Source organism: Canis lupus, chromosome 4 (genome assembly GCF_011100685.1).
Source record: "Canis lupus familiaris isolate Mischka breed German Shepherd chromosome 4, alternate assembly UU_Cfam_GSD_1.0, whole genome shotgun sequence".
NCBI lineage: Eukaryota > Metazoa > Chordata > Mammalia > Carnivora > Canidae > Canis > Canis lupus.
The window spans coordinates 19,833,756-19,846,165 of record NC_049225.1 but is presented as its reverse complement, the minus strand read 5'-3'; the positions used below and the strand labels follow the sequence as shown (position 1 = coordinate 19,846,165).

The 12,410-nt window shown below is 38.9% G+C and overlaps 1 protein-coding gene across 4 annotated transcripts in view; it reads left to right on the top strand.

The window, feature by feature from the left end:
• DNAJC12 (DnaJ heat shock protein family (Hsp40) member C12) overlaps nucleotides 1-12,410 on the top strand; it is a 50,544-nt gene that overhangs the window by 14,600 nt on the left and 23,534 nt on the right. For all 4 annotated transcript variants that reach the window (XM_038534079.1, XM_038534080.1, XM_038534081.1 and 1 more), the window contains one exon: nucleotides 4,536-4,614. In XM_038534079.1, coding sequence (XP_038390007.1) covers nucleotides 4,536-4,614 — 79 coding nt within the window. The remainder of the gene's footprint in view (nucleotides 1-4,535; nucleotides 4,615-12,410) is intronic.

Here is a 12,410-nt window from a genome sequence, read left to right as displayed (position 1 = left end):
GTGGCCAGGGAAAGTTGGAAAGGATCCATCTAAGTGGAAATCAGATTAGTGGTTATTCTGTACTAGAGTATTTCCTAACATAGATCAAAATATTGTGCTAATAGACTCTGGAAAAGATAAGTTTTTAAGTTTTCAAGTTTAACTTCTAAAACTAATATATTTTCAATAAGAAATGTGGAATATGAAGAGAAAACAGAGAAAAATATTAACCTAAATGCTTAAAATCTGAGAGTATGACATATCTATGTGTGCACATATGCTGTATTGATGTGTTTTCTAATCTGTAGAATGGGAATAATAGCAGTGTCCACCTCAGAGTTGTTGTGGGAATTAAATGAGATGCTATATGCACAGTGCTTAGAACAGTGCCTGGCATATAGTAAGTCTCAATAAATATTAGCTATTTATTATTATTGTTATTATATACATATATATTACATAATCCCTTTTAAGGTAAAATTTATCATTTAATGCTTTGTAGTTTATATTTCCTCCTAGAAATATGTTACATAATGTTTCTTAGATTGTTAAAAGTCTTCTACAAGATGATTTTTTAATGACTGCAAGATCTCTTAGTCTATAGCAATATTTCAATTAACTTAAGTCTTATTACTGGGCACATAAGTTTTTGTTTAAAATTTATAACATTTGGAACCCCTGGGGGGCTCAGCGGTTGAGCGGCTGCCTTTGGCTCAGGGCGTGATCCAAATTCAGGGATCGAGTCCCACGTCCCACGTCAGGCTCCCTGCATGGAGCCTGTTTCTCCCTCTGCCTATATCTCTGCCTCTCTCTGTGTCTCTCATGAATAAATAAATAAAATCTAAAAAAAAAAAATTAGAACATTTTATTCATTGAACCTTCTTATAACTAAATAATTTTCCCACCTCTGTCTTCTTAGACAAATTCCTAGAATTGGAATTGCTGTATTGAAGAGTATATGTATTGATATATATCTAATTCTATCATATACACACATATTTCCAAGAAATTGCATTTTCACTGGGAGAATATAGAAATGTTTATTTCTTTGCACTTTCAATGACACTGGTCATTCTCATGACTTGGATGTTTTGATTTATTTGATTATGAGTAAAGTTGAACATTTGTTTGTATGTTTACTGGCCAGCATAATAGGCAGTTTTCCAGACCATTGGGCATTGGATCAAGAAGGCAGGATTCAGTGGACCTTGACATGGCGAGCCTCATTTGTCCATGGGCTGCAGTCGGCACAGGCACATGGGGTGGATGCCAGGAGATAAATAGAACATTCACAAGACAAACTAACCCACTTTACTAGTTGGTTTATCCAGAACCAGCCCTATATAGGAGACTCATGATAAATTTTGTGATACTAAAACTATAAAGAGTAATGAAAGACAGTTATGGAGTATTCTTAATTTTTTAAAATATAAAATTAGCAAAGTAAGGACAAACATTATATGGTCTCATTCATTTGGGGAATATAAAAATTAGTGAAAAGGAATAAAGGGAAAGGAGAGAAAATGAGTGAAAATATCAGTGAGGGTGACAAAACATGAGAGACACCTAACTCTGGGAAATGAACAAGGGGTAGTGGGAGGGGAAGTGGGTGGGGGTTGGGGTGACTGGGTGATGGGCACTGAGAGGGGCACTTCGAGGGATGAGCACTGGATGTTATGCTATATGTTGGCAAATTGAACTGCAATAAAAAATTAAAATAAAATTAAAAAAAGAGAAAATATAAAGAAGAAACTAACAATCACATACGTTAGCACTGTTGAGAATGAACCATTTTGAAACATTTGCTTCCATGGGCTAATACTAGAATGTTTCCTAATGTGATAGGAATGAAAAAAGAAAATAACAACAATAAACACTCTCCAAATTTTCTACCTTTGATAGATATGTATAATTTTACCTATTTATCTTATTAAAATCCTCCAATATATATATATACACATATATAGACATACATATGTATATAAGTGTGCAAAAAATGTATCTTGAAGAGTGAAACCTGTTTTTTGGGGGGGATAAGTAGTAAAGTGGCTTTTACTTTTTGTTCTGTATTGATATAAACTTTATCAAAGAGAGATTGTGAATATTCATAAATAATTAAAAAATGCTTATACTACTAGAATCTTTAGGATTTTTAATATTTTAAAATTTATTTTATTTTAAAGATCTTCTTTATTTATTCATGTGAGACACAGAGACATAGATAGGCAGAGGGAGAAGCAGACTCCCTGCTCAATCCGAGGACCCTGGGATCACAGTCTGAGCCAAAGGCAGAAGCTCAACCACTGAGCCACCCAGCTGCCCTAGTATTTTATTTAATTTTTTTATTATTATTATTATTTTTAATAATAAATTTATTTTTTATTGGTGTTCAATTTGCCAACATACAGAATAACACCCAGTGCTCATCCCGTCAAGTGCCCCCCTCAGTGCCCGTCACCCATTCACCCCCACCCCCCACCCTCTTCCCCTTCTACCACCCCTAGTTCGTTTCCCAGAGTTAGGAGTCTTTATGTTCTGTCTCCCTTTCTGATATTTCCTACCCATTTCTTCTCCCTTCCCTTCTATTCCCTTTCACTATTATTTATATTCCCCAAATGAATGAGAACATATAATGTTTGTCCTTATCCAATTGAGTTATTTCACTCAGCATAATACCCTCCAGTTCCATCCACGTTGAAGAAAATGGTGGGGGTATTTGTCATTTTTAATGTCTGAGTAATAAAAATTTAAACTCGATCCTGGGACTCCAGGATCATGCCCTGAGCTGAAGGCAGATGATCAACCGCTGAGCCACCCAGCATCCCTTAATTACAGTTTTTTTTTTTAAGATTTTTTAAAATTTACTTATTCATGAGAGACACAGAGAGAGAGGCAGAGACACAGGCAGAGGGAGAAGCAGGCTCCATGCAGGGAGCCTGATGTGGGACTCAATCCCGGATCTCCAGGATCACACCCTAGGCTGAAGGCAGGCACTAAACCGCTGAGCCACCCGGGCTGCCCCTTAATTACAGTTCTTAACAGGAAGTCTATCCCTTCCTGTTATCCCAAGAGATTCTCAGTAGATGCTTAACACAGAAAAGAATAGTTATTAGTCTGGGTACTTAATGTATACGCTTATCTAATACAGCCTGGCTTTATAAATGTGAAGAATTTTTTTTTGAAAATTAAAAATAACACGGAACTGATAAATTTATGTTTTTTCCATGAGTCTTATGACAATATTAAGCTGAGCTGCTTGAGAATTTGTTTCTCAAACAAGAGGTAATTTGCTTTCATTAATTTGTGGATAGTAAATATGGAACTTGATAATAGGTCCATAAGCCTGAAGAATTCAGCCATATAAAACAGTTGAGTGGTTGAGATTATTGGATTTGAAGTCCAACTGCTTGGTTAACAAAAAATTCATTTTTTTAAGTAACTAGCTAAATGATTTCAGACAAGTTAGTTAACCACTGACTTTTGGTTTTAGCTATTATTATTGAAGTCTTACTATGATCAGGCTTTGTGTTAAATGCCTTATTTCTATTGATCATATAGTGTAAAGATGAGGAAACCAAGGCACATGGAAGTTACATAACTTGCCTAAAGTCTTGGGACAGAACTGGATTTTAAAATGAAGCAATCAGGGGCGCCTGGGTGGCCCAGTCAGTTAAGCATCTGCCTTCATCTTGGGTCATGATCTCAGGGTCTTGGGATCCAGCCCCACATTGGATTCCCTGCTTCTCCCTCCACCCCTCCCCACCGCTGGTGTTCTTTCTCTCTCAAATAAATAAATAAAATCTTAAAAAAAATAAAACAAGCCACATAACCACTGTTGTCTTCTGCTGCTGTCATTGGAATTCAAGTAACAAAGACAGGTTGATGATGAAGTATAACAAAGATTAGAGGGCTGAGTGAAATCAAATCAAATCAAAATGCCTCTCAAGCTTCATGTTAGTTTGGGCTCAAGTTTCTTTCTCCCCCCAGTCAAAATCTCTAGCCACACTGTTAGTTGGTAACATAATTAACAGATTTGAATTCTGTCCTTTTTAAAAAATCATGAAATTCTTAATAAAGAAAATGGAGGGGGCAAAAGGCAGAAAGAGGGAATTTTATAATGGATAATTTATAAACTAGACAGGCATCCTTGAATAATGAATGATGGCTAAGCATCTTTTGAAGAAGTCAGATGATGAAAAAACATGAAGAACTCAGATGAGTGAATATGTCTAATTTATGTATTCTTAGGATAAACCGTTCTATTTTTGACATTTAAATATATTAAGCTCATAGGTGTCTTGGGCTATCATCTAAATGCAGTAGCAAATTAAATTGTGATCATGGACTGCTGTTTGCATAGAAGTTTTTACTGGGTGCTTTCTGAGTTTCATTATGGAGGAAATTATTTCTTAGAGTAAAAAGTCAAAATACAAATATAAGGATCAAAATAAAATGTTGGGTTGATCATGGCTGTTTTGAGAAGGAATGATGCCCAACTTCTTCCTTTATGCCATTTAAGCTGGATTCCTTATTTTAAACATCGATTTTTGTTTTAGGTTGAACAAATCCTGGCAGAATTTAAAGTCAGAGCTTTGGAATGTCACCCTGACAAGCATCCTGAAAACTCCAAAGCTGGTAAATATTTAATAATATCTGTTTTCCATGAAAATGAATAGCATCTAGAACCAAAAGCTACTGAATAGTAACTTAATTTCCTTTTGTATGTTATGCTCAAACTTATTCTTTCATTCAATACCAAAGAATGTTTTTGCACTATTGGGTGGCAGGAGGGGAGGGACCTTATAGGGTCTTTTCTCCAATAGCATTTAGCATCCATTTTTCTTTGCCCTAACGTGCTACTTCCTGGTTTAAAATTTATCCATTTTATGCTTTAATTCACCAGCTCTTGATGTTAACGTATCTTAAGTATGTTTGTAACCAAGTGATTGTCTTAATGAGAACCTTGTTGTATTTTCTTCATTCTTGGGGAATTGAATATGTCTATTTGTAACCTGAAAACATATTCATACTTTTGTTTTTTTCTTTATCATAATTTAAGTTCCATTATCATAAATTTTGACATCAAAGGTTTGCCTGGGTTGCTCAGTTGATTAAGCAGCTGCCTTCGACTCAGGTCATGATCCTAGGGTCCTGAGATTGAGCCCCCCTGCTAAGCAGGGAGCCTATTTCTCCCTCTCCCCCCTGCTCATGCTCTCTCTCTTTCTCTCTCTCTCTCTTGCTATCTCTCTCTCTCTGTCAACTAAATAAATACAATCTTTAAAGGAAAACATGAATTTTGACATAAAGGCTTTTGTGTATCTTGGCTTGAATTAATACGAATCAGCCTGTCTCCCTCCTGCTCCTCTTCTATTTCTCTCTTTCCTTTTAGAGCCAAACTTCCTGAAAAAGAAGTTCACTGTTGATATCTCTATTTTCCTTTACCAATTTTCAATTTATCCCAGTCTGACTTCCTCCTCACCTTTCTTGGAAGTGGCTCTAATAGTCACTGAGGACTTCCTGGCTGCCAAATCCAACAGTTACTTTTTAGTTTTTATCTTCCCTGTGTTTGCATCAGAAATTGGCACTGTTGATCATGCCTCTTTGAATCACCCTTTTCTCTTAGATACCAACATACATGCTCATACTTTTCCTCCAAACTCTTGGGCTGCTCTTTGTTGTGACTCCTTCTCAATTCTGCCCTAAGTTTCCCTCCTAAACTCTTTTGGACTTACTCCCCACTTTCTCTCTGGAGTCTTGTCCAAATCTGTGGTTTCAATCAGTGGATCTTTGTTAATGGCTCCCAAATCTGTCCTTAACTTGGTTCTCATTCCTATCTTCAGATTCTAGTTTTGACTGCTTCTTAGACATCTCCATTTGGAGATGTTCCAAAGTCGCCCTGTCAGAAATTGAACTCATTGTTTTCCTCTCACTCTAAAATCTTGCTTATTTTTCTGTTTCCCCATCTTTTTAAAAATTTATTATTTATTTTTTATTATTTTTATTTTTTTTCCTGTTTCCCCATCTTAATAAATGGCACCAGCATCCATTCAGTTGTTCAAGCAGAAACCTATCTCCTTTCTCTCCCCTATGTCTACATCCGGTCAATTACCAAATCCTGGTGATTTTCCTTCCACATTTCTCTCCTGGAGGTCCTCTTCCCTCCATCTTCACAGTCCCAAGAGTAGTGAGTTTATCATTTCATGCCTGGATCTCTACATCACTCCTCTAATAGCTTCACACTGCAGGTAGTGGATTTCTTTTTAATCATGGAAAAAATGAAATATTTAATAGGTACAAAAAGGCATAAGAATACTACAGCAAATGCCCATATATGTACACCTAGCTTAAAACTTTACTCCTGCAGGGGCACCTGGGTGGCTCAGTTGGTTAAGCCTCTGACTCTTGGTTTTGGCTCAGATTGGGGGGGGCGGGGAATTGAGCCTCACATTGGGCTCTGTGCTGAGCATGGAACTTGCTTAGGATTCTCTCTCTCCTTCTCCCTCTGCCCCTCTCCACTTGCACATGCATGCTGTCTGTCTCTCTAAACAAACAAACAAACAAACACACAAACAAGAACTTTATGAATGCAGTTGAAGTCTTTTGTGTATTTCTACTCTGATTTTATCCTCAGGGTGGGTAATACTATCTTAAATTAGATGATTGTATTTACTATATGTGCATACTATAGGTTTGTGTGTTGTATGTATATGTATGTGACTTTTCTATAAGGAAAATATGATTAAGACCCATCTTTTTTTTTTAAGATTTTATTTATTTATGCATGAGAGACATAGAGAGAGAGGCAGAGACACAGGCAGAGGGAGAAGCAGGCTCCATGCAGGGATCCCGACATGGGACTTGATCCTGGGTCTCCAGGATTCCACCCTGGGCCAAAGGTGGTGCTAAACCACTGAGCCACCAGGGCTGCCCTGATTAAGCCCTGTCTTAATCCACATTGCACAAATGATAAGATCCAAACTCCTCTTCACTAGAAAAGTCATCTGTAGCATTAAAGCTCTTTATTAATTTTCTCTGGAAATCGTTTATCCCTTTGGTTTGTAGAACCAGGTCATTTTCTAATATATGGAGTCATTTTTTGTTAGACTTAACTATTACTTTTGCTCATTGGATTTTTACTCTTTTTATTAAGGCATAGTTTGTTTAAGGCAATGTGAACAGACTGTAAATATAAACTTGATACATTTTTGTCTATATAACCAGTTTAACCACTACTCGGAGGAATATGTGGAATATTTCTGGCACCCCAGAGGTCCCTTTTCACATCCTCTTCAAAGTCAGCATCCTTTCCATTTTTGGATCTCTATTATCATTGATTAGTTTTGTGTGGCTTTGACTTTCACACAAATGGAATACAGTATATACTCCTTTGGGTGTGACTTCTTTTGCTTTACATTATGTCTGTGGGGGATCCCTGGGTGGCGCAGCGGTTTGGCGCCTGCCTTTGGCCCAGGGCGCGATCCTGGAGACCCGGGATCGAATCCCACATCGGGCTCCCTGCATGGAGCCCGCTTCTCTCTCTGCCTGTGTCTCTGCCTCTCTCTCTCTCTCTCTCTGTGACTATCATGAATAAATAAATAAAATCTTTAAAAAAAAAAAAAGATTTAAAAAAACATTATGTCTGTGGTATTTGCCCATTTTGTACATGTAGTAATAGTTCCTTCTTTGTCATTGCTGGGCCTATAGATACAAGCCCCTTCATGTGCTCTCTACCTCTCCCCATCTCTCCATTTCCACCACTATGCCCACAACCCCATGTTTCTGCCACACAGCCTTGGCTCTGTTTTCTACTCTTCAGAACTTTTATTCTTTAGAGACAGAGAGAGAGTGAGCACATCTGTTGAGGGGCTTAGGGGGTGAGGGGAGGGGCAGAAGAAGAGAGAATCTTAAGCAGGCTGAACCCCTAGCACAGAGCCTGATGCAGGGCTTGATCCCATGACCCTGGGAGATCAAGACCTGACCCAAAGTCCAGAGATGGACACTTAACCAACTGAGCCACCCAGGTGCCCTGCACTTCAGACCTTTATGCCTGCTGCTTCCTCTGTCTGGCTCCCTCTGAGGCTTGCACACCTCGCTGCTTTGCTTTGATTGTTTAGGTTATGCTCCTGTGTCAGGTTTCAGCTTAGCCATCACTTCCTTTGGGAAATCGTGTGGCCCAGCTACCCAGAGCACCCTATACGACAGGCAGCAAACTGTGTATCATGCCATCTCCTTATTGCGTATTTGCTTGTTAGTCATAATGAAAAGTCAGTAAGACAGGCTTCCTGCTATCTTGTTCATAGTAATATGCCCGACACCTCATAGAGCACCTACTACCATGGAGGACACTTACTTTGTGCACATCATTTATTGAATGACTTAATGAATGAGTTCCTGAACATTTATTTAGGAAACATATTAATTACCTCTTTGAACTAGAGTTACTATTAAGGTAGACATCCTGGAACACCTGGTGGCTCAGTTGGTTGAGCAGCCAGCTCTTCATTTTGGCTCAGGTCTTGTTCTTGGAGTCCTGGGATTAAGTTTGCATGGGGCTCCGAGCTCAGTGGGGAGTCTGCCTGAGGAATCTCTCTGTCCTTTCTCAGCCTCTTCTCCTCCAGCTTGCACTCTTTCTCAGATAAATAAATCTTAAAAAAAAGATAGATGCCCTAACATAAATGTATAGAAAATTGATAAACACTTAAAAACAACCACTACCCCAGGTTATTCTTTAACTGGATTCTTTTCCAGGAAAAGCATGGCTGTGAGTTGTTTCTCTGTCCTTGGCAAACAATTTCTATTTGGGATACACAATGAATCACTGGGCAATCATTGCCATTTCTGGTTGCCATAGTGATGGGAGTTTTCATGTATGGGCTACCTCATGGCTTCTTGTTCAGAGAAACACTGAACTGTAAATATTGTTTAAAATGATAGGTACACAGACATCAATATCCTCCCCTGTCAGGCTTGCAGTTGATAGAGGATTCAACCTGTGGGTAGAAATTATTTTCAAATCTGTTTAAGCACCCATTTACTCAATTTGAATTAATATGACTTTCTGAAAATGTAAGTGTTTTTTTATAACACTTGAAGAAGGATTAAGGGTACTGATAACAATATTTTAAAATATTAAATGGGGTACCTGGGTGGCTTAGTTGGTTAAATGTCTGACTTTGATTTCAGCTCAGGTTATGATCTCAGGGTTGTGAGATCAAGCCCTACCTCGAGCTCTGCGCTCAGCAGGGAGTCCTTGAGATTGTCTACCTCTCCCTCTCCCTCTGTCCCAATCCTGCTCCCGTGTGTGTGTTCTCTCTCCTCAGGTAAAATATATACATCTTTTTTTTTTTTAAAGATTTTATTTATTTATTCATGAGAGAGAGAGAGGGGCAGAGACATGGACAGAGGGAGAAGCAGGTTCCATGCAGGAAGCCTGATGTGGGACTCAATCCTGGGACCCCAGGATCATGACCTGAGCTGAAGGCAGACCATCAACTGCTGAGCCACTCAGCCATCTCAAATATATACATCTTTTAAAAAATAAAATATTAAAAATTCACCCAGATGCTAAATTATATTTTTTATTATTTTATTTTTTTAAAAGATTTATTTATTTATGAGAGAGAGAGAGAGAGAGAGAGAGGCAGAGAAACAGGAGGAGGGAGAAGCAGGCTCCATGCTGAGAGCCCGACGTGGGACTCGATCCCGGGACTCCAGGATTGTGCCCTGGGCCAAAGGCAGGCGCTAAACCGCTGAGCCACCCAGGGATCCCTTATTTTATTTTTTAATTCATGAGAGACACAGAGAAAGAGAGGCAGAGACATAGGCAGAGGGAGAAGCAGGGTCCCAGTAAGGAGCCTGATGTGGGACTCGATCCCTGGCCGCAAGATCATGCCCTGAGCTGAAGGCAGATGCTCAACCACTGAACCACCCAGGTGTCCCCAGATGCTGAATTTTAGTTTGGCAGAAATCCAGAATATGTTGGGCAGATTTTGAAACATATTTCATCGAAGTGAAAGCTTATAGAACAACTGCTTGTAGGAGAAATTAAACTTGTATGTATACCTTTTTGGTCCATTAAGTGTAGTCTCAGTCATTTCCAATGAAATTACTAATTTGTTAGCATGATGGAGTGGTAGATATGGAACACAGTCTTGTCTGTCTGGATTGCTTCTAGCTCCAATTGATGAGCTAATTGACCTTGGGCAATCTCTTTGAGCCTCAGCATTCTCATAGGAAAAGTGGTAGACTAGTAGTACATTGCTTCATGCATCTGATGTGAAGACTAAATGAGGTATCTTGCATGCAAGAGTAGCTCAATGAATGTTGGCAATTATGAATCAGTGGACTTTTTTTTTAAATTTATTTTTTATTTTATGATAGTCACAGAGAGAGAAAGAGAGGCAGAGACACAGGCAGAGGGAGAAGCAGGCTCCATGCACTGGGAGCCCAATGTGGGATTCGATCCCGGGTCTCCAGGATCGTGCCCTGGGCCAAAGGCAGGCGCCAAACCGCTGCGCCACCCAGGGATCCATTTTCTTTTCTTATTTTTACGCAGCATTCCAAGATACATTTTTTTTTCTTAGAGAGATCATATGTGTATCTATGCACAAAAGTGGGATGGGCGGGCAGGGGTTGCTGGCAGGCTCCTCACCCATTATGGAGCACAGTAGGGCTCAATCTCATGAACCTGAGATCATGACCTGAGGCAAAATCAAGAGTTGGAGGCTTAAAACGACAGACACCCAGGCCCCCACAACAGAAAAATTTAATAAAATGGGATAATTCTCTTTTTTGTAAGTAAGCATTAGCTCTTTATCCTTTTCATTTTTAAAAAAAAATTCTAAATTCTAAGATTTTAGACTTTTAGAAATCTCTTCTCTTCAGGTGTCAGTGATGTAGGCAGGACTACTTTCTATGCTGTAGAAATTGTGTCACTGAGTTAAAAGCTCCTGCTTGGAAATCCCTGGGTGGCTTAGCAAGGTTTGGCACCTGCCTTTGGCCCAGGGTGCAGTCCTGGAGTCCCGGGGTCGAGTCCTGTGTTGGGCTCCCGGCATGGAGCCTGCTTCTCCCTCTGCCTGTGTCTCAGCCTCTCTGTCTCTCTCTATGTCTATCATGAATAAATAAATATATAAATCTTTAAAAAAAAAAAAAAAAGCTCCTGCTCATGCCAGTCCTGTGTGTACACATGATGGTAACTGTTCAGGCCAATGCTTTAGTAACTTCTCTCCAACCTGGAAGAAAGGGATTTCAGACTAAAATAAGGATCTGTGAGATGGTATTTTTTGTTATTTATTTGTAGGCTTCAAAGACATGTGGATAGTTGAAGGAGAGCTCCTTGTCCTTGCTAACTGATACCTTTCCATGTCTCTATGCTTTCCCACTTTAAAAACTATTGCTTTTTTCCCCTTTGAATAAAAATAGCATACAGTAATAAATAATCTTGAAAGTGAAAGTCTGTTCTTATCATTCCCTGCCAGAGAACCACTATTAACAGTGGTATATTTTCCTCCAGGTTTTTTTCAAAGCATTTTTCTGACATCATATTTTTATTAATATTTTTCAAGTAATTGTAAGAGGCCTACATTTAAGGTACGACTATAATAATACAAATTCTATTGTGAAATACGATTTTTAAAGAACCTCTGTATTTTCAGAGTAGACCTAGGAGTTAAAAAGGAATGTCTCTCAGAGGTCCTAGCATCATTTGCTCATATAAGCTTGTAAATGAGATCTCTCTTCCCAGAACTGGTAAATGTTTATCTTGTGTGACTCATTTGGTTAGCTGATATATTAAAGGACAAATATAAACACAATCTCATTTTTATTAAAGGTGGTAGAGAGGATGGAACAAGGAAAGGCCACTGATCAGGAAAGATAAAGTATTTTAGCTTTCTGCTTATCAATTGTTGTTGAGGGATTGATATCAGAATAATCCCAAGCAGGCTTCTTTCATTCTGGAGACTCTGGAAAACAGGCTAGGAATAATGTGCAAAGAAAAAGTGACTCATAGATAAATATGTAAATCTTTATAAATGCTGCTGTAATAGTAACTGGCGTGTGCATCCATGGTGATAATTTAATGAGCTTTTTATTCCTGTTGGAAAAAGTGACATCTTATTTGTAAGTGGGATATTTAATTGTTGTCAGCAGTAGGAAGGATTAGTCACTGGAGTGAGCTGCTATGGCAAGATGCTGCTTATTAGTTTGTTTAGTTTCCTATAGCTTTCAGTAGCTCCATCTTTAAAGTCTTCTCTTTAACCCACTAATCACTACCACCTCCAGTGGTCATATTAAATAGTTAATGGCGGGGCAGCCCTGGTGGCTCAGTGGTTTAGCACCGCCTTCGGCCCAGGGCCTGATCCTGGAGACTTGGGATCGAGTCCCACGTTGGGCTCCCTGCGCAGAACCTGCTTCTCCCTCTGCTTGTGTCT